This window comes from Nelusetta ayraudi, unplaced genomic scaffold, assembly GCF_046127955.1.
Source record: "Nelusetta ayraudi isolate G7.1 ecotype Tasmania unplaced genomic scaffold, CSIRO-AGI_Nayr_v1 ptg000052l, whole genome shotgun sequence".
NCBI lineage: Eukaryota > Metazoa > Chordata > Actinopteri > Tetraodontiformes > Monacanthidae > Nelusetta > Nelusetta ayraudi.
Genome location: NW_027466102.1, coordinates 4,643,499 through 4,671,099, shown reverse-complemented (window position 1 = coordinate 4,671,099; position 27,601 = coordinate 4,643,499). Strand labels below are relative to the sequence as shown.

Genomic DNA, 27,601 nt, shown 5'->3' with positions numbered 1-27,601 from the left:
GGCGTAACCATCTTGCCAGGCTCCCAATCAGAAGCTTTTTCTCTCACGGAACATATCAGCATCCTTCGAGAAGAATGAACACTCAGTCCTTATTCTTTGATCCTCCTTCAATCTGCCAAAAGCTGAACATGAAAAAAAGGTGGACTGGAACAAACTAACACTTCAGTATTGCTGGCAACTCTTTTAAATCAAAACACGTGTAAAAAAAAAAAAAAAAAAAAAGAAAATATCGGAATGAACACGCTAATTTTACTGTGTCTAACTGAATTCAGATAATGAAAGCTTTAGGATGCCTTTAGTGTAGCTGCACCTAATAGAAACAGTATCAAGAAAACATGCACATAGTATACTTGCTTATGTAGACATTGTGTCTTATCAAATACCTAAACATTACTGATGCTTGTATCATGTGTCTCCAGAATTGTCACTGTGCAGCGGCCTCACATGCTTTTAATTACAAAATGTGGTGTCTTTAAAGCGCTGAATGTAAATCAATACGATGAATGCGTTACGATGGACTTAATACTAATAGCGAGTTAATATCACCAGGTGACACCTGAGTAATCATGATAGGTCTGACAACAACGAACAGAAATGTCGGAAATGTCTTAGGCACAAGAATATATAACAAAATATTAAGAAATGAAGACATTCAGAAAGTTGGGAGTGTTTTTTACAGTACAGTCTTATATATATATATATATATATATATATATATATATATATATATATATATATATATATATACATATACATATACATATATATATATATACATATGTGTGTGTATATATATGTATATATATATATATATATATATATATATATATATATATATATATATACATATATATATATATACATATGTGTGTATATATATGTATATATATATGTATATATATATATATATATATATATATATATATATATATATATATATATATATATATACATATATATATATATATACATATATATATATATATATATATATATATATATATATATATATATATATATATATATATATATATATACATATATATACAGTGCTGTGTGTTTTTGATTTTGTTCACTTCACATCATTAAATGTCCAATCACGAACACCCAGTGTGAGTTACACATTGGGTGCTAGCAAATGTTACCGTCACACCCATACTTAGTAGTATGAGTAGTAGTATTTTTATTGAGCTGAACAGCTCTTTAAATGGGTTTTCTATAAATAATCGGTTTAAAAGATTTAAACTCAAGTTGAAAGGTTTCAAAACGGTTTTGAGCTTCACAATTGACTTTTAGTTTGACTTATCTTTGCACCTCCAGACCAGCAATGTCTTTGAGAAAAAGGGGTCCAAAACACATTTTAGGAGCGACGGCTTAGAACACCATTTGAAGCTGGAAGAACTTCTCTCATTTTCCACACAGCCTGTCTCAAGTCTTGCCTTTTATTTTAGCCTCTTTTTAATTTTCCGGTGAAAGATGATCAGGTAGTCACGGTCCACCAGCCCCTGCAGCAGATCTCCAATGTTGTTTCATACTGATCTGAAATGTCCTCCAGTTATTGCTGTTGCTTGTCACCCCCAAGTACCCAGATGCAAACCTTTAATCTCGACGCTGTGCTGGTTTTCTACTTCCTACGACTGAAACGGAGAGCCCTGTTTAAATAACGGCCACTTCTGCATAGCGAGATTACGCCGCCTGTCTGGTTCATCCTTCCTGCCGAACCCAGCCAAGCTGTGCCCTTACACACAAACGGGCAGAAAATTAAAATGCTGTATCAAATTTAAAAAACAAAAATACATAAAATGAATTCCACGGTTATGATACAGACAGGAACGGTGTAGTGAAATCTCCCAGTTCCACCGATTGGCTGTGTTATTTAGACAGGGCCGTCTTTGAGAAAACATCTCTTCAGTCTGGTGCTTTTGGTCGTCAACGCGACCTCCTTATTTCAGGAAGCCTTCCAAATCTTCTGAACCTTCCTCGCATACCAGCTGAAAACTGGACACATGCACTCTATACTTACAGGCATACACACACACACACAAACACAGAAACACACACACACACCCAAACATGAAAATACAGCAACAACAAAAAAAAAAAATAGCAACAATAAACCAGCAGGTTCAAGTTTTTTTCCATCGTGTTTACTCTCCCTGTCTCTCTCTTTCTCTGTTTATAAAACCAACCTTCAGGTGCTTTTTACAAATCAACCCTTTTTTACAGCGCTCTTTACAGGTTAAACACACATACACACAAGCGCGCGTTTCATGCCGAAGACGCGGCTCAGACACTTCTCGGAAACACCTTTTTGCTACGGAAAAAACCCGGAGATCAGAACACGCGTATGCTTACACACTGTGTTTTTCGCCGGCTGCCTTGTCGGCCATCAGGCTGCCAAAGGCGCTGCCAGGTGTGATATCAACACCCCTGTGTCGCTTCGGTGCTCCTCCAACCCAAAAAACATTAAAAAAAACACCTGACCACACCCCACCCCACCTTCTCCCTGCCTCCCTGGACACCCCCCCCCCCCCCTCACCTCCCCCCGGTGCTGCATGTCAGTCAGTCAGTGTAATCTCCGATTTCCATGTTAGACTAGGGAGTAATGATCATAATAATAATGGTAATAATAGTTAAAATAATAATCTGTTATCGTGTGTGTGCGTACTGTTTCAGGTTGGTGCTCAAGTTCTGTTCAGTCTCGGCCTTAGAGGAGGGAGAGCGCACGAGAGGCTAGAGAAAGCATATATTACAGTTAGTATAGTGACTTGTTCTATTGTACCCAAGGATGTCCTGAAGAAGTATACAAATTCAAAGAGTTAACGGACGCTCTCAGACAAGAGGCAGCCGGAATGACCGGGACGTGTTGCGGAGTTGTCGCTGTAGATGGCTGGTTTGGTGCAGTTGAGACGAAACCAAAAACTATCAACTAAATGTTTAAATAAAGAGCCAGACAATCTTGTAGATCTCTGTTGGAAATGTATGTTCTGGTGGTAGTTGTGGGCCTGATTGTCTCCTGTGGTGAACATGTAGTCTTAAGCAGTGTGCGAAATACAAGGGGGGCCCGAGGGGTCGGAACCCCCCGATTAACCAGTGGGACCCCCTGAATAGCCTCAAAGCAAACTTCAAGGGGGTCTCATATTTTTTCAAAATGCAAAATCTATATATATATATATATACATATATATGTATAGTTGTCACAAATGGTCACTGAAGTATCTAATATTAACTTTTTAGAATATTATTTACAATTGTGTGAGTGTGTCTGTGTTATTATGTAGAGTGTAGACCAGGGGTGGGCAAACATTTTGACGGGTGGGGCCACAATGGGTTCTAAAATTTGACATTGTGGGGGCCAGTGCAGGAGCAGATGGATGGGAGTGTTTTGGTGACCCACCTCATAGGAGGAAAGGATATGTCATGGGATATGTGGAAAACATGTGCTTTAATGTCAATTGAAAATGAACAAAAGCGTTGCAACAAAATATGTATTTTAAGCGGCACAGCATTTAGCTTTTTATTGAAATGACTCTTAAAAGACTGAAAAAAAAGATGAAATATAGCAATTTTATGACGTACTTAATATTAATATAATTTCTTCAACTTCGGTGGGCCGCATTAAAAAGCTCAGCGGGCCGCATATGGCACCCGGGCCGTAGTTTTGCACGTGCCTGGTCTAGACTGTGATGGCTTGCATCCATGAAATATTGTAGGGTTGTTATAGGCCTTTAGATTGATATTGAGTAACAATCAGGAGAATGGGACGCCCCCTGAATATTGACGGGTATTTCGCACACTGGTCTTAAGCCAATAAGTCATTCTAATTATACAATACAATAATAATTAGATTGCACGTGACGCGCTCCATCATTTCCAACAGGCCTCCTCTGTCTGAGAGCGCAGAGGAACAGAGACGTACATGTCGAACGATGCGGGTGACACGGTGATGATGTTTCTGCTCGCCTGTAGACAACTGTCAGGCTGAATGACGCGTTGTTTTTTTTTCCCACACTGATACACGTAAACGCACCGACACACAAAACATTCGACACGCACACCCACACACGCACGCAGACGCACACAGTTGAACGACGACGCCCAGACGCTGAGCGCACGCATGTACAACACCTTGCAAATACAATGCTGTGCCGCATTCAGACAACTCATCTCATGGACTTAATGAAAGATGAGTTTTTAAAGGAAAAGGAGAACCCTGGTGGAGTTTCAAAAAGGTGCTAAAAAAAAATTATCTGAAAATAAGAAAAAATATATTGTTAGGAGTATAAATCAAGTTTGTCTTTACAATGACTGTATTTAAGTTTGTCGTAGTAAGGAAAAGGCACTATTATTATTTTACTCTTGTATGAATATGAACTAATTAAAAAGGCATTTTAACTTTGTACTTGAACAATGTAAGAAATGAAACGTGAATAAAAAAAAAAGACTGTTTCTTGTGATTCAGCCCATTTGGTCTTTCCTCATTTTTAGATCTTTGCGTCGAGCAGCTGATTTTGTAGTGAATTGCAATGAGTTGATATGTTAAACAAGACATTAAGCAACAAGTTATTACGGTCAGACTTCTGCTGTAAAAAGGCGAAGACAAACAGTTGAACAGAAAGCATTGGTGCTAAACTGTTCAACCACTAAAGATTCTCTTCTCTACTCTTGGTCTAAATAGTTGTTAGTTTTGGACAAGTGGTTGAGCATACAGCTGTTAAACTAACAGAGAAGGCTCATTAATGTTAATAACGACTTCAAATTTTTTCGATTGGGGGCAATACCGGTGTTTTAATGTTTACACATCTGAGGCCACATTCTTATGAATAATAATAACTTCCGAGTGAATTTATATATTTCATCAGGGATTAGCTTACTTTTATGTGGGGTGGGGGGAGGGGAGAGGGGTGTTTTTTGTGTGCGTTCTGTGCAAAGTGTCACGGTTCTGCTGTGGTCCTTGCATTCTTACTAGTATCTTCTGATATTGTGTGGGCATTATTTAACGTGACAACAAATTAAGGCGACGCACTCAACCACCTTCCGGTTATGTGACTTAACAGTGCAATGGAAACAGAGCCCCCTGTCGACGAAGAATGTTAATCCTGCTAATGCTAACACTTTTGCCTTTAATCCGTTTGTACCACTAAACATATTCAGCGCTAACCGCAATATTCTTTTTTATGAGAGGATTTTAGTGTGGCCAGGCTGGAGACACGCCCCTGTCTGCCGAAGAGGAGAGACCCCCTTCCCCACCTCCCCTCCATCCCCTCCCATCTCCGCTGTTAGCATCTCGTCCTCTCATTGGTTCATTCTCCCATCGCTTCGCACCGGGCAGCCGCCTCATTGGCTGCGGCGGCATCGAAGCATCTTTGGCTCGCGCGCCGCCAGCTGTCCTCGCGCACTCACTCAGCCGGTGCTGGGCAAGGCAGAAGAAGAAGCAGAAGAAGAGGAGGAGGAGGTGACTGACGGCCGAAGGTGGACGGTGGAATCTGTGGGGGAGAATTCAAAAAAAAAAAAAAAAAAAACACGGTAAGAGGCCGATATAGTGTTCAGCCGCGGTCGCTATGCTGCATTCTGGGCGTTGTTGAAAAGAATATTGTCACCGGTGCTCTCAAGAAGACATTTCGAATATTGTGCCATGTTAATTAACGCACCATTTTCACACGAAAGCCGTTTAAAATTATGTTAATCATAAATAATTCGATGTTTTAACCCCCGAAATTCAAAGTACCTCCCAAGCTTGCACCGTCGTTAATTAATATGTTAGTGTCACGTTGAAGCGGTGCTATTTAAAAAAAAAAAAAAAAATGTTTTATTGTAACTGGGAATTATTGACTGCAAGACCCCCTCCTCCCCACCCACCCCAACACACACACACACACACACACACACACACACACACACACAAACACCAACCCCACCCCCCTCTCGCGACTTCAAAGAGGGACGTGAATTAGAAACGGAACAGTTTAAAATGGTCGAAACGCGAAGGCAGCAGCCGGGGAGACACAAAGATTTCAAGGGTGGCGTGTGTTCGACGTGTCAGTGCGGTGAGACGCCGTGCGTGTCTCCCTCTGTGCCTGCCTGCCTGCCTGCGTGTGCGTGCGTGCGTGTATGCGTGTTATATAAGCGTGTGATTCGTTTATAGGTTACCCCCCGTCTCCTTTCCCCACCCCCCCAAAAAAAAGCCCGTTCTCCAAAACATATGCAGTCCTTGTGCTGCTGCCGCTGCTGCCGCTGCTGCTGCTGGTTGTCGAGCAGGTCGTTACATTCTAACGGGGGTTCTGGATGCTGTTGGTGTCGATGAAACACAATGTGGCTGAACAGGTGATCTGATCCCCTGCCAACCCTCCCGTCTTTTGCGCAATGAGGAGGCCTTGCCTCTTGTTTTTTTTAATACGTCTGATCTTTGCGCTCGAACCTGTGTTATCATTTCATTAAAGGATCTGCATGTCGCCGTCGTCCCCTCCCGCTCCACCCCCAAACCCCTTCACATGAATTAAACATGTTAAAGCGTCGTAATGAGATGATGATGTAATCTATTCCTCACACATGGCGCACCCCATTCAAATAGAGCAGGGGTGTCAAAGCCAAACACACAGTGGGGCCAGAAATGTCAAAACATCTCGGGCCAACATTGATGATTATTGAAAGAAAAAAAAAAAAAAAATCTTCAGCAAGATGTAACAATGAAGCTTTTTGTATGGACCCAAGCAACCTGAATGTGGAGCAAGCAAAGCTTAATTCTGCACCATGAATAACTTCATATTGCACAGGTGCAAAATCTAATTTCAAATGTAAAAAAGACTTTGTTTGCGGGCCTTTACATTTCAACAGTGACCTTTTCCCCAAGGGCTAATTATACATTTAAAAATAAAATAACAACAATAAACCAATGAAGTCGTTATAATGATATCCTTCAATGGCCTGCGTGCCAGAGCTTTGACACCTATGAAATACGCTCTTTGATTAAGAGTAGATGCAAAGCAACCAGTAAGGGATAATCAATTTTTTTCAAGTTCTACTTGTTTTTTTTTTTGTTTTTTTTTTAATTTATTTATTTATATATTTTTTCCCACTGGAGTTTGCATGTATCCCCCACCAACACCCTGTGTGCAATTTAAGGCAGTATTGGGTGGATTTGAGAGTTTTATGGTCTATTTAGGGGTAATAAATCTGTTTGGATGCTCTTTGAGCACAGATCCGTAAACCTTGCGCTAATCCATTGCTTTCGCATAACTGCAAAACACATCAAAGAGGCGGAATTAATTACAAGGCACAAATGTCAACTCCCCGATATTCCCCGCAGTGTTTCGGGGTACAAACCTGCTTCCTGTGCAGCGGATGAATGCGGTGAATCGTGTGAAACTGCGGGAGGTATACATATTTTTTTTTCCACGAATTTCACCGCGATGAAAGTGCACACGGAGACGCACCCTAATCCTCTGAGTGATGGCCTAGTTTGTTACGCTCCCACTGTTGTTATTCTCTGTTTATCTGTGTGTAATTGACTAATGGCTCATTCATCCATGGACCTCCCTGTAATAACCACGCAACCGAGTGACACAACTGTTTAAAGCACATCCTCCACTGGCGCGCTCACACGCACGCACACGCACACACGTGTATGTGTGGGCGACGTCTATTCTTATCACATCGGACAATGTAAAGCCGTCTGATGCACATTTGCTCTGCCTTTTTTCTTTTTAAATAGCCCCACTGTTTTAGACACACACCCACACACACACGTGCGTGCGTGTGCACTCCCTGTGCCCAGACGGAAAGACGGACGCTGTCACACACACTCTGTTCAGTCCCACCCAGTGGCAGTTCCACTGCAGATGGAGCAGGCGTCAGCAGCTGTGCCGCTCCTTCCTTGCAGCTCCAGCAGCAGCATTCACACAGCCAGAGAGAGAGAGAGAGAGAGAGAGAGAGAGAGAGAGAGAGAGAGAGAGACGGTGTCGTCTGAAGACGTTTGCACACAAACTGATCTTATGCCACATATGTTGCTCACATGTCACCTGAACATATTCACAGAGTTTTGTATTTTGTATTTATACAAAATTGTACTCATTCTTCTTTTAATGTGAAGTCAGTTTCTAGTCAGGGCATTGTGGACGCGTGTATGCTAGCTGCTAATCTGTAGCTGTGCTATTTGCTGTGTATTCAGCCCACTGTGATGTATGACATCACCTAATAGCGGAATCAAAAATAGTAGTTGTGAATACAACCTGTTAATACAGCAAAAAGTAAAAAAAAAAAAAAAAATCCCCTTGTTTTAATTAAAAAGCCGTGCCCTAACTCTAGAGCTGGAAGTGTTTCTGATTCCCTAAGCTCGCCAACGCTGTAATTAGCGGTGCTCGGCGGAAATCAGACTGCTCCCCTCTCTTCTATTAATGTATTCTGTCAAAGCGTTGAGGATGTCTCAGCTCGGCTTGCTGAGTGTGACATGTACACAGAATATGCGTGCCAAACGTGAGCCACACAAAGGCTGAAAGCTGCTGTCTGAAGTTCAAACTCCTGTTGCCAGACAGTGTCTCCCTCTAGCAGGTTGTCATAAGTGCTGTGACACAGCAGAAAGTCACACACGCACGCACGCACAAAGGGTGTTTGTTATATTAATGCCTTGAGGAGATCTGAGGAGTTATTTGCGAGGCTGTCAGTGAAGCCGTCCTGACAGAAAAAGGACTGATGCCATGTTGCTGTTGAACCACCTCAGTAGCAGGAACACTCGGGCACAGCAACACACTGAGCAAACGTAAGGAGCGGCTGTAATACAGACCGACAGCCTGCCTCTTTTGACGGCCGCATAATCATCCTGACGTTTTACATCACATCCTGTAGTCCCTCCGAGTTCGTCCTCTCTCGCACCGTCATTCAAGCCAACAAGTTAATTTGTGAGTTTTATATTGAAAGATTATAAAACGCAGCCTATAAATACGCTCATAATAGAGTTCATTCAAAGTAATTTGGTTTTCCTACCCTTAGAACGATTGTTATATGTGTATAAGAATATACAGTACATAGATCAAGGGTCTCGCTCCCGGTTAGCTGCCAGCTTTCACCGCCATATTTCTAAGGAAGCCTGGTGTGGACAATCCAGGCCACCTGACAGCGCGTTTTGCATTTAAGGTGAATGCTCTAATCCTCAAATAAACCAACGAAAGGTGGATGAGGTACCCAGGTTTGTGTTCGCAGGTCACCGTAGTTCACTGGCAAGCTCGGGAGAGGGAAGGCACGGAGTCTTTAAGGGGACTTAAGTGAAAGAGCACTGCAATCTAAAATGTAACCACTTGATGTTACTGTTTCTTCTTAAAAATCTCCAAATATTACCCACTTACCTTCTAAAGGGGTGGTTCAGAATTTATTACATAGGACCTCATTTCCAAGTTAGGCAGTGTGCTAATATAGCCCATGCAGCAATGGTGGGGTTTTCTCTTCAATCCACTGTAACTTGCTACTAACTTCTGTAGCAATGACAGCGTCAGGTAAATAAAAGAGCGAGTAGCCTGCTACCAACTACAGGAAGTATAACTACATTGCCGAGACACTAGTCCCCTAAAATGCAATGCAATGCCATGGTAGTTTTATATATAACATTTTTCCATCACCACAGATATTTACATCCGTAGTCTGGCGCTAAAATTCATTTGCCTTGTGTGCACCGTAGACTGGGGAAAATTGTTTGTATTGGCAGGCTAGCACCAGCAAATTATGCTAAACTAGAGGGCTGGATGTAGTCTGTAGCAACGGTCTCAGATTATAAATAGCACACTAGGTAACTTGGAAATGAGATCCTACATTCAAAATTCTGAACCAACCCGTCAAGTTTTATTCATAAAATAATATGCATAGATCAAGGGTCTTGCTTCCAGTTACTGTAGCTGCCATCTCGCACAACCATATTTCTAAGGAAGCCTGGTGTGGACAATCCAACCCACCTGACAGTGAGTTTCATAATTTGGGTGACCCAACGGAGAACAAGGTGGAGATGAGGTATCCAGGTTTGGGTGCACAGGTCATTGTAGTTCACTGGCAAGCTCAGGAGGGGGAGGGAGAATGAAAGACAATACAATCTAAAATGTAACTGATTTCTTCTTCAAACCCTCCAAATAGTACACATTAACCTTTAATTGATTTTTCTTAGTGAAAAACCAACAAACCACAAAAAAAAAAAAATACACTCCAGGGTTTTTAGGTCACATTCAGTAGATATACGTGTGTGAATGTAACAGATCAGTTACACCGGTTCTCTTTAACTTCCTAAGCCTCACAAAGCTCCCAGTGTTTTTGCACTGACGCCTGTTGGGCCAATGTTTCCATTCCCACACGCAGCCGCTGAGCTGCGTGGGTACCAGCAGAGCCGAGCGGAAAGGCCAGGGTTTTATGGAGATGTCACCCTGTCGCCATGTATCTGCACTGCCACTGAGCCATCTCAGTCAAAATAATTGACGCCGTTGGACCTTGAACCTGTAATAATAATAACAATATAAAAAGAGGACTGAATAGTTGTCCAATAATTTTAGAGTGAGACATGTGAATCATCCCAAAGCATTGTCATTTTTGCTTTTGGGGGCTCAACAGATAATGACAGTTTTAACATGCGCCACCATGACGTGACGTGCACTTGTTTGTGCGTGCGTGTGTGTGTGTGTGCGTCGGTTTCTTTGTACACTTTTCCTCTGAGAGCTCCACTCCAGCCCCCATCTCCAGGGAAACCAATCTATTATTCCGTCTTGCAGGCCTTTAGGGCACTACTTTCCATACGGCACCCCTCCCCAACACCCAACACCCAACACCATGTTCACCACCGTCCACCACCATCACCTTGTCCAATCTAATCATCTTAATCTGTGTTACTGCTCTTACTCTCTTTATTTTATATTCCATCTGTGCCCTAATCGTTGCCCTCGTGCCTGCACCAACCGGTGCCAGGTGGTGCTGACATTGACTTTCCCTCCTCGGTTAATCATATATTTCAGAGATCTCTGTAATTTACTTCCATCCCTGCATTTAGAGCAATAAATGCTGCAAGCAGCTCTGGGGCTTGATTACACCCTGCTATTGCACCGGAGCGATGACCAGTGACGTTGCAGGCGCGTGTGTAATATTCTGGTACCCACCATGTAGTGTTTGGTCAGTCAAACGTTTTCAACTGTCGAGGCTTCCCAGTCCCGTCTCCCAACGATGGCCATTCCATTTCCTTTCTTCTCCCGTCATTCCCCTCCGTTCCCCCCCCTCCTTTGCCCCTCTCACTCTCTTTGAGCTGATTCTGTGTGACTGGGCGACCATTGTGACCGGCCATCAGACACATTGCGTACAGCCATCCATGCAGAATACACACATGCGAACAGAGAGACGTTTGTAGAACAGCCTGCTGTCATTGACCCATAAGTTTTGCTCAAGCAGCTTTTCTTTTCTTACGTGTCAATCAGGGTTGTTTAAAAAAAATACATACATTTTTTTTTGTGTGTGTGTGTTAATGCATTGAGGATATTCAAGGGAAAGTAGATCGGGGGAATGTTAACTGTAAAAAAAAACAACAACAAGGGATTTCCATTGCCAAGAGTTATAATTATCTACCATAAAGGAGGGGCAGCGGCTTCCAGGCATTCTGAAAGTGCTTATTGTGCAGCAAATAATAAAAGGAATGGTTGAAATGAGGTTAATTAGGATCCATATGCCTAGAGTGATGCTGCTATATGGGAGGCATAGCCTTCCCCGCTTATTTGAAATTGAATTCATCCACCAGGAGTTTGGTGGTGGTGCCATTTTTAGAACAAGCTTTTGGAAAGAAGTCTGAGAAAAATTACCATTTAATTATTCACAGATTGTTTTCCGCTGTTTGCCAAAAACGACCGTTTCTCCATGGTGCAGTGTTCGTCAACGTATATTAACCAAAACCACTGAAATTCTTTAGATTGGAATTGTTATTCAAATTGACAGCACATGTTCATTTGTCTTCAGTTTCCCCCCCCCCCCGCCAAGTTTTGCTCTACTTTTTATTCAGTGGTTCCCAAACTGACTATTGACTCTCGTCATTTTTGAAAAGACGAGGGTAATTCATCAGAAGCAGATACTGAGGTCTCCAGTCCGTCGACTTCAAGGCGGAGCAGAAACTTTCTCAGCCTAATGAGCGCTCAACTTTAGCTGATTGTCTCAGTATGTTCCAGAAATCAGAACCGTGTTCCGCCGCTTTAATTTCCTGTTTGTCCGTCCTCATCCCGTAGTTAAGACTATATTGGCTCGTACGAGGCAATTTCTTCAAATGCATTTATTCATGAATGACTGAACAACAACGGTTGGTGTCCAGCGCAGTAAAACCAGTGATTTACATTTTTAACACTGCACGTTTTTCACCTTACGACACCTTTATGAGGTTATGTCAAGTTGGGTTCCTGCTCTCTTTGTCCTAATTTGCTTTCTTTTTGTCCCTTAGGACTTTTAGCTGCCAACATGGGCTCAATGCGTATCCTGATCAAGGGAGGGAAGGTGGTCAATGATGACTTCACCCATGAGGCCGACGTCTACATCGAGAACGGCATCATTCAGCAGGTCCGCAACCAGTACAACCACGCTGTGATGTGTATCCTTTGTCCCTCCTGACCCATTCACACACACACACACACACACACACTCCAAATGTGATCCACATAGACACAGTCCAGTGCATCTGCAGCTGTTGTGATTAATTTCACAGCGATCCAGAGCAACGAGATGTGCAGCTGCGCTAGGCGCCGTTGAGCTAAATGCTAAACGCTGAATGCTAATGTAGCATGCGCATGCTTTTGATTCAAAGATTGACGAAATCAAGTAGCAATGACAATAAATACGTTAGCTCAGGAGTTTATAAACCTGTTTGGCACGCACGTTTCAAATCTAAAGCTGTGTGTCTTTGCTGTGGCGTGCGGCCGGCAGGTCGGAAAGGAGCTAATGATACCTGGCGGCGCTAAGGTCATCGACGCCTCTGGAAAGCTGGTGCTGCCGGGTGGGATCGACACCAGCGTTCATGTGCAGGACACGTTCATGAACGCGGCCATTCAAGATGACTTCTACAGCGGAACCAAGGTGCACACACACACACACACACACACACACACACACACACGTGGCGTTGTGTTTTGACAACGGGACCTCGACAGCATCGTGCTTGTGATCAAACGGAGACAGCTGTCACATGAATATACACACACACACACACATTCTTTCTCTCTCTCTTTCTCAATGTTTATCATTTCATCACACCTGCTCCCGCTTCGAACTCGCAGCTTCGTGCCTTTAACACTAATGGCCACGCACGTCCCGCGCCGGCTGCGGGAGACAAACCAAGACAGGTGTGGCGAGCCCTCAGTTTAAACGTTCCAAAGCAAAGAGGGTTTCAGCTGTTGGCTGCTCATTTGTCCTGGCTTTGGATGAATTCAACTTCACCAGCGTCTATTAGTAAGAATGCCCCGGGGTGTCAGGGAGGTCTTATCAGAAGAGGTTGGGCAGGTTTTTGCAGAAATGAGATTAAACTGCGAAGCAGGAAGTCGTTTTTGTGCAAAGAAAACCAGTAGCTCCACTGGTAGAAATACAGATAGATGCATTCAATTTTAATGACTGATAAGATCAGTATGCGAGGTAAATTGACAGATGACGTCAATTCGACAGAAAATAATACAACGTTGGTGTGTTTAAGTTGTGAAGTTGTAAAAGTATACATATGTACATATATACATGTATATATTCTGCAGTTGGGCTTAACAGTTCAACAGAAACACTGAACTGCAGCTGAAATCCTGACGCGTGCAGCAGTTGAAGACGCATCTTCATCCCTGCGTCCACTGACTGTCCTTTTACCAACGCAGCGTGACCGAAGTGGCATTGTGCATGTTTCCCATTTTGTTCTAAGCAACATTAGCAGCATTTTCAGCGAGTCTCATGGAATCCCGGCCAAAGTGGGGTAAGAGGAATTTGAGGGGGATGGGGGGGGGATAAAATCGTCTTTGGCAGCCTTATCCCAGCAACCCCCCACCAACCCAACCCCCCACCCACTGACCTCGCTACCATAGCAACGTGGCAACTACACCCCCCCACCACCACCACCACCACCACCACCACCACCACCCCGGTCTCCTTAATGTGTAAATCAGAGAATGGCCGCACACATCACAGCCACTCTGGCAACTGTGATGAGCCCTCAATGCTGTTTTCCTCCCGCCCGCGCTTCCCTCCTTCCTGTCATTCCCAACCATCCTGGCACCCGGACCCTCTTTGGCCCTCCTCCCAATGTGTCCCACACTGTCTCACTCTCTACTCTACCTTGCGTGCCTGCTCACGCTGACTCGCAGCAGCAGAAGGGAGAGTTACGTAACAGTGTTGACTCGTTTAGGAGGGAATAAAAACACGTTGTTCAGATTCAAAAGGACATTCAGGGTCGGTGCTAATTAACACCAATCAATTATCATGATGGAGAGGGATGCACCGATACCAGTATCAGGTATCGGTCCAATACCGGGGTTGAGGACTCCACTTGTACTTGTAAAATATGTGCCGGTACTGCGACACCAGGACCAGCTGTATATGTTGCTGGTTTTCTTAAATTTTCTTAAATTTTCTTAAATTTGTGTTTGTGCTGCAGTGAAACCTGTGACAGTCAGCCATGTTCTAGAAAAGCATGCTGAGGAATGTTGTTCAAATAACAGAACACCTGCGAAAAAAAAAGTCATTTGTAACGGCCTTATTATAAGTACTCAGTGTGAGTATCAGTGAGTGCTGAAATGCAAGTTCTCGTATTCTACCCGTTCTGTGGAGTGATGACGTTCATTACGTCTTCGTTGTTGATAGATTTCGATGTTTTTCCGAAAAACCTTGTCTCGGAAAAAACAAACAAACAACGGAATCTGTAAATACGTGGTCTCGTGCATCTCTAATCATATATATATATTACTCATCAGTGGACTCCGTCATGATTTATAGGTTAATTGCACACTCGGCATTGCAGCCGCGTGCTCTTCAGACGCCTTTCACCTGCTAAATTTAGGTGCTTCCGATCGTTTCCCGAGCAACATTCTCTCTGATTCCGGCGCAGAAGGAAAAGACTCGACGAGCCGCTGCCGGCACCGCAGTAGCAGCGCTGTGCTGAACGCAGGCAGCGTGAACGCGAGCGATGCCGAGGGAGGGCGGAAAGGGAGGGAGGTGCCGGGGCGAGCCACGAGGGGCGCCGCTCTTGTAATCCCCCCGCCCCCCGACACCGATAGCCTCTCCCTCGGTCCGACGTGCAGGGACCCTCTCATCCTCGCACGCCGCCCACGCCTGCGTGGGGATGGACGGCCTGTTTTAACTCGCGCCTGAGGGCCAAATAACGCCTCCCTCCGCTCCCAGCGCTACCTGCGATTCCATCGCAGCGTGCGTTCGCTCGCGTCACATTTAGCCGCTAACGTCTTCGCGCCCCTGCCACCCCCCCACCCACCCTGCCAGTCCGCATTAGATTCTTTTCAAGGGATTATGTTCACAGTAGGGGGTCGGTGGGGAGCTCTAATAGACTGGAGAATTCACGTTAGAACACTGTTTGGTGTTTGTGTGTCACCGTCCACTTTAGCCATGCTGTCAAGGATCAGTGCAGTTGTAAGAAGCCAAAAGGGGGGGGTGTGGGGGGGCTCTTTTTTGTAATATGAGAGGATGAGTGCGGTGCAATCAGCTGCGTATAGAACTTTGCGTGTGCAAATTATAGAAATTAAATGTCAGATATCATTTGCATCTAACATAGACAACATTTGACCTTTTTTATTTTTATTTCCTCCGGTTTTCATGCTGTCTCTTTCTCACACCAGCCAATATCTATATTCATGCCTCTGCAAATGCATTTGCAGTGACTGCTGGCGAACTGTGTCACTTTAACTCAAACTAGAGATATTAAAAAAAAAAAACTCTGCTTTTCATAATAGATTCTTTAAATTCTGCCGCACAGTGCTGCCAAAATATTAAGTGCTCAGACCAGTAGTGTGTAGATGACAGTCTCTAAGCAGTTGCATGGAGCCACTGTCACTCCGTAACACTAAGGCAACAGTCATGAATCATCATAAACTGTCATGAATTTGTAACCATGATATGAAATGCATTATATTTTGTTGCTGTTGTTTTTTTCTTTGATGGAATTGCTGCCTGATTTAGATGAAATATTGAATGTGATATTTCTCTGCTGTGTACATTGCTGGAAGGCAGCCTCAAACAGTGACATAACTTGCTGTGTAGTCTTAAACAGGGAGTTGTGGCCCATTGTGTTATTAGAGCTCAAGTGCGACTCCTTGAATCTCCCCAGCAGAATTGCTGTTTTGGAGCCGTCTAAAATTAGATGTTTAGTAACTGGGGTGTGAGACGAAGCCTAAAAACAGGAGCCGGGCAGGTTCAGACACTTTAATCTTCAAAGAGTTTTTCCACAAAAAAAAAAACAAAACCCCCCCAAAAAAGATCCGCTGGCCTCTTCGCTCTGCATCTGTCACACTGGGAAAACGCGTTCTCCGAATAAATTTCCCACAAATCCACCATTGTTTCTTCTTCACAGTTAGTCTTGATGGAAACACATATATGATATATGTAGAACACTGACAGTGATCGATGACTCTTTGCCAAACATGCATGCGGGGGACCTCAGGTGCTGACACTGCAGATGATTCAGAGGTGTTCCCATGGCAACGGGAAACCTGCTAGCTCATTGGCCCGTCGACTCGTCACTTAAAGGCCTGTGAACAACCCCCCCACACCCCCGTCTGCGACACGTCTGCCGTCTGAAGGAATGATTCAGCGCTGGCGCAAAAAAAAAAAAAAACTGTTTTTTTTTATGCTCCCATAAATTTCATTGCTTTCGCACGCGCCCGTGTCAGGGAAAATATTAGCAAAAAGCACCAGAGTGATGCTGCAATATCACATTCTCTGTTCCTTTAGCATCGCTGTTGGATTATTTCCTGCCCTTTTTTTTCCCCACACGACTCCCAATGCGATATCGCTGCTTGGTTCTCATGGAGGATATCGAATGAGCGTCCACGGTGCAGTTCGTGAAGCAGGAGAGGAGGGGGGGGGGGAGAGAAAGGGAGGGACCATGCGACAGACGTGGCCGTGGCTGAGCAGTAGTCGTTGTCATGGCGACGCAAAAAAAAAAGTGCATTTACTATTCGGCGGAGTGAGACGTCGCTGGCGGAGACCAGCGACGTCGGGGGGGGGGGGGGGGGGGGGGGGGAACTGTTCACAACGGCTCTCCATCACTTGTGCAAACACAGGAGAGCTGAAGGTCCAGTGTGTAAAATTTGGCTGGATTTAAGATTTTTGTATTGGTAAAGCCAAACATAAATGCACATAACTACGCTAACAAAAGTGTATACTCGCAGTAAAATAAAATACAATAAAAGAGAATAGATATAGATATAATATATAGATATAAACATAACAAGGGAGGATGTGCCAAAGACAGGCAGGTGTGCAGAGGCAGTGATAAGCAAGGTTGTATCAACCATTTGTGCATTATTTGCCATTGAGTCCAGAAACAGTCATTTGGGTTTTCTATCCTTAGGACTGTCCTAAGGTCTGTCCTTATGTCCTATCCTTAGACCATATACATAAGCATATACACAGAGCAAGGGTCTTGCTCCAAGTTAGCTGTCATCTTGCACCTCTATTTTTCAAAGGAGCATGCTTGAAAGTGACCTGAATGCCAAACTTCCTTCAAAATTCTACACACTGAACCTTAAAAGTTGTCGTCTGCTCTCCTCCGCCTCTTCCCTTGCTCTCCCCCGTCTTCACCTCTCTCTCTCCCTCACGCGACTTGTGTCGTCTCACCCAGGCCGCGCTGATGGGCGGCACCACCATGGTGATGGCCATGGTCCTCCCAGAGCAACACTGCTCCCTAGTGGACGCCTACGAGAACTGCCGAGCTCTGGCCGACGCCAAGGTGTGCTGCGACTACGCTCTCCACGTCGGGGTGACCTGGTGGGGAGCAAAGGTAAGAAATGAAGGTGTGAGGCTGCGGGGTGGGGGTGAGGAGGGGGTCCAACCTTAAGAAAATATCAACGCCAACAGTGTCTTTACTGTTTTCCTCTCGCCCTTCCTGATGGAGCGACGACGGAGCCCAAAGCCGTCTGATTTCTGGGTGAAATGCGTGATGACCTAGATTGAACCGCACCAGAACTAGGTTGAAACACATGCTCACTGAGCATGTTAGGGCTGACTTTTTTTTTTCTTCTTCTTATGAGTCAACAAGCCGCAGCCAGCCAGCCTTTGGCCTTAATAACCGTACTGTATCATCTGGAGGCTTCACGCTGCATGTGCCCCGTCTTGTCACCCGTGTAAAATGTACAAACCCCACGTTGTGGCGTGGTTTCATTGTCAGAGCTGCAAAATTGGGCGCCAGTTGAGGATGATTTGCTTTTTTTTTTACTTCATCCTCTAGTCATTATACCTGAATTATTTGTTTCTGTTCATTAGAAAGGTTTTTTTTTTTTTTTGTTTTAATGAATGAGCCTTTAATTTTTGTTAAATTCTCTGTCCAAAGTCTGTCAAAATTCATGATTTACCAACAAAGCTATCTTGTACATACATACATTCTGACATACATGCATACATAAATATATATATATATATATGTCATATATAATATGTTATATATATAATATATCTATATATGTTTAAAATAAATTGCTCTAATATTATGAATTTATGCAAATGAATCTGGCACAAAATAAAACAATTGCATTTTTTTTTTGTATCGTTCATATTTTCCATCACTCTTAAATTAGCTTCGTCATATTTGCGGCCATTTAAATGAGTGAAGATGCTGTAAGCACGGCTCTTCTTTTATCCGACCATTTCTTCCTTCCTTGATTCTTAATTCTCACGACCCTCTTTAGCTCCCAAATGCTGCAGCGCTGCTGCTAGCTGCCGCTTGATTGAATCAAACTGGACTTTTATGTGCGGTGGCCGTCTCCATGGGACGGTGCCGTTCGCCAGCGCGAAGGCGACGTCATCCCACTCTGGCTGCTCTCCAGACTCATTTCATGCCCCATATCACACAGACACACGCTCACACGGAGACACGGCTCCTCTTCTTTCTTTTTTTTTCTTCTCAGCACTGTGCCAACATTCAGTGTCTGGAGGGGTTGGGAGGGTGGGGGGGGAGAGATCATCGGCTGCCAGGCTGGGTTCATATCACTGACACCGACTGTTGTCCCGCCACCAGGTCCGTAACGAGATGGAGACCTTGGTGCGGGAGCACGGCGTGAACTCCTTCCAGATGTTCATGGCCTATAAGGACATGATGATGCTGAGGGATGCCGAGCTCTACCAGGCGCTGCAGACCTGCAAGGACATCGGGGCCGTGGCGCGGGTCCACGCCGAGAACGGAGAGCTGGTGGCCGAGGTGCCAGAACCGCACTGAGTGCAAAACACACTCGCGGCAACAAACACATATTTCAAGACCCCACAGCACACTTGTTGTCAAATTTACTGTAACATTGTTTAGTTTATATTAGGGATGCACCGATAGAACTTTTTTACAGAGCAAGTTACGTATAAGTACTTACGTTTTAGTACTCAACGATACCAATATATGTAATACTTATTATAACTATTACACAATATGGAATTACTTTGATTTTCTTTTTTTTCTTTTTTTTTTTTTTTTCCACACAAATTTCACAAAATTGTCTTATACATTGATATACAACTGGTATCTGTGTCGTAGTATTAGCACATATTTTACAAGTACAAGTAGAGTCCTCAACCCCAGTTTACTGGTATCGGTATTGGTGCATCCCTCGGTCATAATTTTATTCATTTATCGACTGCAATTCATTATTTGCATAAATGGATTTTTAAGAACTATTTCTGAAGTGTTGCTGTGTGTGTGTTGGTAGAGCGCCAAGGAGACACTGGACCTGGGCATCTCTGGACCAGAGGGTATCGAGATCAGTCGACCAGAAGAGGTGCATTTTCCTCTAAGCTCTGTTTGTCTCTTTGTCTTTTTAGCATTTATGTTTAGATCATAGGTGTCAAACTCTGGCCCGCGGGCCAAATTTTGCCCGCAGTTTAATTATATTTGGCCCGTGAGGGAATATTTAGTGCACACTAGAGATGGCCGCCGGTGTTATACAGCTGCTAATACTACGAATCCCAGAATTCTCTGCTGGTACTCAGGCAGACTACTTACAGAGTATAAGTAACTTATTTTTCATGCAAAAAAGGTGTACGATTTTTACTTTACTTTACTTTTATTTTGAAGTGTTTTTTGATTTGAAATTCAATTTTGCACATCTGCGATATGAACTCATTGTATAGTCTCAAGCTTTGCTTGATCCATATTCAGTGTTGAAGCAAAACTTGACTGGGTCCATATAAAGAGGTTTCACTGTTCTAGTGGAGGAAGTTTTAAACTTTGGCCCCACTGTGTGTTTGAGTTTGACAACCCTGGGTTAGAGCGGGTTTTTGGGCTTTGTGCTTTGTGTCTTTCCCACACTGGCAGTGCAAAATATATCACCACCTTTAAGTTAAACTCGAAATCTGGTGTGTGCATAATGTTTAATGTCACAAATTTGAATCTTCCTGTAAAAAATACCATGAACATTACGAATGTGTAGAGAAATTTCTATTCAATATATAATATCCTTGTTTTGCTGTCTGCAGCTGGAGTCTGAGGCTACTCACAGAGCTGTCACCATCGCCAACAGGGTAAAGACACTTTGATATCTTTACTCTAACATTGTGCATTGCACGTGTTGTTGAATAATGAACGTCTCTTTGTCAACGCAGGCCCGTTGTCCAATATACCTGGTCAATGTGTCCAGCATGTCTGCGGGAGATATGATTTCTGCAGCTAAGATGCAAGGTGGGGGCCCCGCTATGAGATGAGCGCCGTCGATATGAAATTAGCAGGGATATTGCTGCACGTCTCATACACACACACACCAACACGCCTCTCCTCGCCTCTGCAGGCAAAGTGGTCCACGCAGAGACCACCGTGGCTCACGCCGTGCTCAACGGCTCTCAGTACTACCACCAGGACTGGTCTCACGCCGCCGCCCACGTCATCGTCCCCCCGCTGCGCATCGACCCCAACACGCCCGGGTACCTCATGGGTCTTCTGGCCAAGTATGTGCTCGTTGAAGCCCCCCCCCCCTGTTCATTGGAATTGCTCCTAGTGCGCCGTACCTGCCTCTCACTGCAACTCTTGGTGATATTTTGTTCTTCCCAGTGACACACTGAGCGTTGTGGCATCGGAGCACCGTCCATTCAGCATCAAGCAGAGAGCCCTGGGCAAGGAGGACTTCATGAAGATCCCTCACGGCGTGGCCGGCGTGCAGGACAGGATGAGCGTGATCTGGGAGAGGGGAGTGGTACGTGTGCCGCCCGTGTTGCGCACCTGTGACACCAGTGTCATTTTATTTTCACTTCAAAATCTGTATTTCATTCATTTGTGAAAGAAAAGAACAATTTAATGTGAAAAAAATCAAAAGTTCCCAGAATATAGAAGGAAAAGCAGCAGAAAAAAGAATAATCGCATTTCATTTCATTTGCCCCTTTATCCCAATAAATCGTTTAGCAAAAAACGTAAAGCAAAATAAACAAGGCAGTCACATTGCTTTTTAGTTCCCAAGTTACAATTTAGTTAATACCCTTCATACAATCAAAACTGTTTATACCTTTCACAACAATAGGGATGGCAATAACCAACATATTTCATAATATTTCCTGAACAAACTGGCTTTAATGGTTCTTTTTTGGATCATTATTTATTGCAAAACATATTCAAAACATATTGTCCAGTATGTATTTGTTTCCCCCTGTTTTTCAATCAAAAAAAGATGTTTCAGTGTTTCAGACCTCAAAGAACGCAAAGAAAACAAGTTTATATTTGTTTTGAAACACCACAATACAAATGTTTTTAACTTAGGAAGAGTTTGGAAATCAATATTTGATGGAATAATGCTGATTTCTAATCACAGCTTTCATGCGTCTTGGCATGCTCTCCACCAGTCTTTCACATTGCTGTTGGGTGACCTTATGCCACTCCTGGCGCAAAGATTCAAGCAGCTCAGCTCTGTTTGATGGCTTGTGACCATCCATCTTCCTCTTGATCACATTCCAGAGGTTTTCAATGGGGTTGAGGTCTGGAGATTGGGCTGGCCATGACAGGGTCTGGATCTGGTGGTCCTTCATCCACACCTTAATCGACCTAGCTGTGTGGCATGGAGCCTTGTCCTGCTAGAAAAAACAGTCCTCAGAGTTGGGGAACATTATCAGAGCAGAAGGAAGCAGGTTTTCTTCAAGGACGACCTTGTACGTGGCTTGATTCATGCGTCCTTCGCAAAGACAAATCTGCCCGATTCCAGCCTTGCTGAAGCTCCCCCAGATCATCACAGATCCTCCACCCAATTCCACGGTGGGTGCGAGATCCTGTGGCATGTAGGCCTCTCCAGGTCTCTGTCTAACCATTAGACGAGCAGGTGTTGGAAAAAGCTGAAAATTGGACTCATCAGAGAAGATGACCTCACTCCAGTCCTCTATGGTCCAATCCTTACGGTCTTTTGCAAACCTCAGCCTGGCTCTTCTTCTTCTTTTTTTTCCAACTCTATTGGCATGGTCAGTAGTTGTTTTTTTTTATTCCAATTACTTTTGAGGCACTACTAGCACTGTTTTTACCATCCAGCTGGTCCTATTGCAAGAGGGTAGTGATGACCATAGCAGGTGGTTTTTATTCTTTTCCTTGCTAAACAAGATTTTGTGCAGGTGATCACCTAATCAATACTTCATTAAGTAGAATGAGGTGTGCCTGTGTTGGAATTCAACAGACACTGGAATGGAATGGCTGTCAAACATGTAGAGATGCTGATTTCAGAGAAATTTGCAGTGCTCTCTTAATTTTTTCCAGAGCTGTAAAGCACTTTTCATGCAAAAAAAAAAATGCCACCCAAAGTGCTTCACAGATTAAAACAAAAATAAAATGGCAAAACATACAACAAAATGAACAAATAAAAGCTCATCCCTGCCACCCCCTGAAATGGACCCGCCTCTCCACACAGACACATACACACATTTTGACCTGTTTGACCTGTTTTTTTTGTTTTTTTTTGCATTAATATATTTTCAGGTGACGGGGAAAATGGACGAGAACCGTTTTGTGGCGGTGACGAGCTCCAACGCCGCAAAAATCTACAACCTTTACCCACGCAAGGGCCGTATCATCCCCGGGGCCGACGCCGACGTGGTGGTGTGGGACCCAGATGCAACCAGGTACGTAGCTGCATCATAAGGACGGCACGCCAAGCGTGATTCTCACAGAAATCGACGGGGGGAAAAATGGTGCGAAACGGCCTCTCTGCCCGCAGGACCATCTCTGTGAGCACCCAGGTGCAGGGTGGAGACTTCAACCTGTACGAGGGCGCGCGCTGCCACGGCGTTCCGCTGGTGACCGTCAGCCGAGGACGCCTGGTGTGCGAAAACGGCGTGTTCATGTGCGCCGAGGGCTCCGGGAAGTTCTACCCGCAGCGCATGTTCCCCGACTACCTCTACAAGAAGATGGTGCAGAGAGAAAAGGTGTGATGAATGAGGTTTGGAACGTGTCAACAAAAAAAAAATATATAGATGTCGCAGCGCACGGCGGCCAGCTCTGTTCTCTTTGCCTGCAGTCAGCTGACAGTGAGCTGGCTGCAGCCACTGAGCTTAGACAGGATTTGAGGTTTTTTTTCTGATCCGGTCCCAGTTTAAAAGAGAAGCAGCATCCACACAAACTGTTGAAATATTACAGATAGAAGCAGATACTTAGAAACGGATTTTTGTTTGTCAGAATTTGTGATATTTAGTCATAAACAGACTATTACAGACATCACAGACATTATAGACATTAACCTTTTTTTCCTATTTTATTCAACAAATGTGTTGCTCTATAGCAATTGACTGAATCACCAGATATTTTGTGCTCACTTCATTGAATGCTACTTTTAAAAAAAACAGATTATAATAATTCTATATTTTTGTGTCTCCTGTGCTTATTCATCACTCATTCAGGCTCAAGCTTATAAAGGAGTCGACCGGGATCCTTACTCCGGTGACGTGGCCAAGGTGGCTAATTCAATGAAGAAGGAGCTCGGTTTAGGCCCCATCGATGGAGAAACACCCAATAAAGGTGCCGCTGTCCCTCGCGGGCACCAGGGTGTCCGAGACCTCCACGAGTCTTCTTTTAGCCTCTCAGGTAGGAAGAAATCCAACTGATGTAACCATTTAAAGGTCCAGAGTGTAATATTTGGCTTGGTTTATGATATTCACATTGGGAAAAGCCTGATATACTTCCCATACATATTTTAATTACAGTGTATAATTGCAGTACAATAAAAGTCATTTGGTTCTCATGTATATATCAGAATATACATACAGTAGACACAGGCCTTGCTCCCAGTTAGTTGCCATCTTGCACCACCATATTTCTAAGGAAGCCTGGAGTGGACAATCCAGCCCACCTGACACATTTTGTAATTAGGGTAACTTCTCGCGTTTTCAAATAAACCAACAAAGGAGAAGTTGTTGTGTATATATACATATACATATATATGTGTGTGTGTGTGTGTGTGTGTGTGTGTGTGTGTGTGTGTGTGTGTGTTTAAATATATGAATATATATATATGTATATATATATATGTATTCAGTAAGTAATTTGGGTTTCCTACCCTTATGTATATGTACACACATATATATATATATATATATATATATATATATATATATATATATATATATATATATATATATATACACACACACACACATATATATATATATACACACACATACATACATACATATACATTTTCACATTAACCAACAAAGAAGAACGTTGACGAGGGATCCAGGTTTGGGTGCGCACTGTAGTTCACTGGCATGATCAGGGGAGGGAGGGAGAGTGAAAAATGCTGCAGTCTGAAATGTAACCACACGATGATGCTGTTTCTTCTTCAAAATATCAAACTATCACACAGTTACCTTTGAGGGCAACACCTTCAAAACTGAAGTTTTTTAAAAAAAAAAAAAAAAAAAAAAAAAAAGTAAAGAAAATGAGAATCAAACTGAAGAAAGCACCTGTGCTCTTCACGCAGGGTCCCAAGTTGATGACCACATTCCAAAGAGGTCCTCAGCTCGCATCCTGGCCCCTCCCGGTGGCCGTTCCAGCGGCATCTGGTAACCACTGGTGCCGCCGCGTCAGCCGTCCAACACCCTCTTGTGTTTTGTACAACGCCGATCAACCAGGAAAACTGCACTGATTTTTAATCACAGGAACGAAGTAAAGACGGGGAAAAACAATTGAATTGAAGCACACGCCTCTGATTTTTGGATCTGAAAACCCTAACTGGTGTACAGTGGTCTGCCAATGCGAGTCCCTGCAAAACAAAAACGACGCCCCGATTTATATAACGATTACACGAGTGTTAAGGGCTATTTGTGGATACGAAGTGTCTCCCAAATTCAAGCTGACCATGACTAACATTGACGTCTCTTCATGATCACCCTGCTCGTGTTCCCTAATGAAGTACAGACTGTGAAAGAATAAAACCAGTACAGTTTTTGGTGGTTTGTATACCGAAGTGATGTCGACTGAATTATCTAAAAAAACAAAAAACAAAAAACAAAAAAAAAACAGTAACACTGGACGCAGTGAAGTATCTATTATACCCCCCCTCCCCCGTCACACGAACACAAGCGTTAGCTGTAGACAACATTGATATAGATTTGAAGACGTGCCGTTGATTCTGTTTGTGACTAAAACGCCCACTGTGCACTCCGCCTCGCGTTGCACACGGGGCCCCTCTAATGGTGTTTTTATTTCCAGTGGAAACCGTGCTGTGTGGTGGTGATATCCAACTGCTTTGACAGTGACACTCTCTGGAGTCAGACTTGACCTTACATCCATCCTCCACATTCTCACTGCCTCTGACTGAAACGCAGTAGACCAGAAACACCTCCTCCTCTCCCTCCCCCTGGCTCACAAGACACGTGTGTTCTATAGACTTTAGTGGCAGCGGCACACATCCTGCCCCCAAGCTGCTAACACTATTAGGTACATATAGGAGTTACGGTTATTGGAATATCTGCAGATCTTGTAAAGTGGCCGGAAGACTTGCGAGTGAAGGTTCAGCTTCTGGAAGTGAAGACAATGTGATTTTAAATAGTGAGAAAATGTTGCTACTGACAAAAACCCAATTAGTGCTTGATCCAAATGTGACTTATGCCGATTTGGCGCCTCTACAAGGTGTATAACAGCCTTGCATCATAGTTTTTATGAATTGATTTGTCATCTCGCCTTTATAATTCGGCTTATGAACATAATTGTTTATTGCGACGGCAGGTTGAATTTTAAACGAGAACTCGGCACGTGAGAGGCAACGTGAGTGTGTCAATGAGAAGCAGGACGATTGAGCTGCACAGACTGCAAAAAAAACAACCAACTACTGATCCTTTTCACCTTCTAACGATGTCTCATTCCTGCATAGCAGTATTATATTTATATATGACCACATCTTCTTTGTCTGTGAACTATATATTTAGAATGTTTGCTTTGTTATTCCATTCTTTTGTTGTTGTTGAAAGAATAAACGTGCCAATGTGAATTCACACACCACCACCACCACCACCCCACCACCCCACCTCCCTCCGCACGCCATGCATGAGGAGCACCGCATCAAGCAGGAGGAGCGGCTCATCTCTCTGAACGCCACAGGTTCACAACAACTTGGTGCTGTTTTTTTTAAAACGATCACCTGCAAATGGCATCGCTTTACTGTTGGATGGTTTTGTCGTCTCGAAGGCACTCGTGACCGAGCAGTGGCGGCTGTGCCCTGTGCGTGTGTGCGTGTTTGTAGATTCTTCTCGTCGTGTTGGACAGTGAACCTGTTGACTGTAAGTGGCTGCTTGTTTCTTACCACAGCAAAACTGGCAAAAAAAAAAGAATAAAGGAATCAAAACAGAAAGGATGGTGTTTTTGTTTTGTTTTTCTCATAATTCGATTTTATGATTTCAAGAGCAGTCGGTGAAGTTATTCATTTGTCGTGTGGGCAATAAAGCAGCATAACGTACATACTTAAATCAAGAGGGAAACTCGTAAAAAAAAAACAAAAAAAAAAAAACAGTAACTTATTTATGCAAGACGACAATGAATCGTCAGTTTGGCTTGAGACAACAGCTACAAAAACACAATTTAAGGTCGGCAGCATGGGAATAATGTTGTTTTTTTTTTTGTTTTTTTTTAATTTGACAGAAACACTGGAACCTAACATTAGAATACTGTAGTAAAATAAAAGAAATTTCGAAATATGGACCGCTTCTCTAATCATTCCTAATGTGTGTTGGGAAGATTTGCACATTACAGTTCTTCTGTGCAAAAAGAGGCACAAATAACACATGGACACAGGCCTCGTTGTAGCCTAGGATTTTCTAAAATTATAGGTATATCTCATGCCTGTAATTTAGAACGAATACGGGCGCGTGGTAAATCACACACACGCGGCTCACTTCTTGCACTCTGCTGACATCATGTAAAGGTCGTGTGAAAACTGAAAGCGGGCGGCGAACGACGTAGTAAAAAAAACAAAAA

At 43.6% G+C, this 27,601-nt stretch overlaps 1 protein-coding gene across 2 annotated transcripts; it reads left to right on the top strand.

Annotated features, from left to right (window-relative positions):
• The first annotated feature begins 5,019 nt into the window (after positions 1 to 5,019).
• On the top strand, positions 5,020 to 26,971 carry dpysl5b (dihydropyrimidinase like 5b). 2 transcript variants are annotated; one of them, XM_076037668.1, is made up of 14 exons: positions 5,020 to 5,526; positions 12,446 to 12,552; positions 12,916 to 13,065; positions 17,813 to 17,971; positions 19,205 to 19,384; positions 19,881 to 19,949; positions 20,647 to 20,691; positions 20,773 to 20,848; positions 20,955 to 21,111; positions 21,215 to 21,356; positions 23,111 to 23,253; positions 23,349 to 23,556; positions 24,028 to 24,211; positions 25,110 to 26,971. In XM_076037668.1, exons 2-14 carry the CDS (start codon positions 12,454 to 12,456, stop codon positions 25,193 to 25,195), a joined length of 1,698 nt encoding a protein of 565 aa, XP_075893783.1. In that variant the 5' UTR covers positions 5,020 to 5,526; positions 12,446 to 12,453; the 3' UTR covers positions 25,196 to 26,971. The 2 variants fall into 2 exon arrangements, with proteins under 2 accessions (XP_075893783.1, XP_075893782.1); XM_076037667.1 differs by lacking the exon at positions 5,020 to 5,526 and having other exon boundaries at positions 12,420 to 12,552.
• The last annotated feature ends 630 nt before the right edge of the window (positions 26,972 to 27,601 follow it).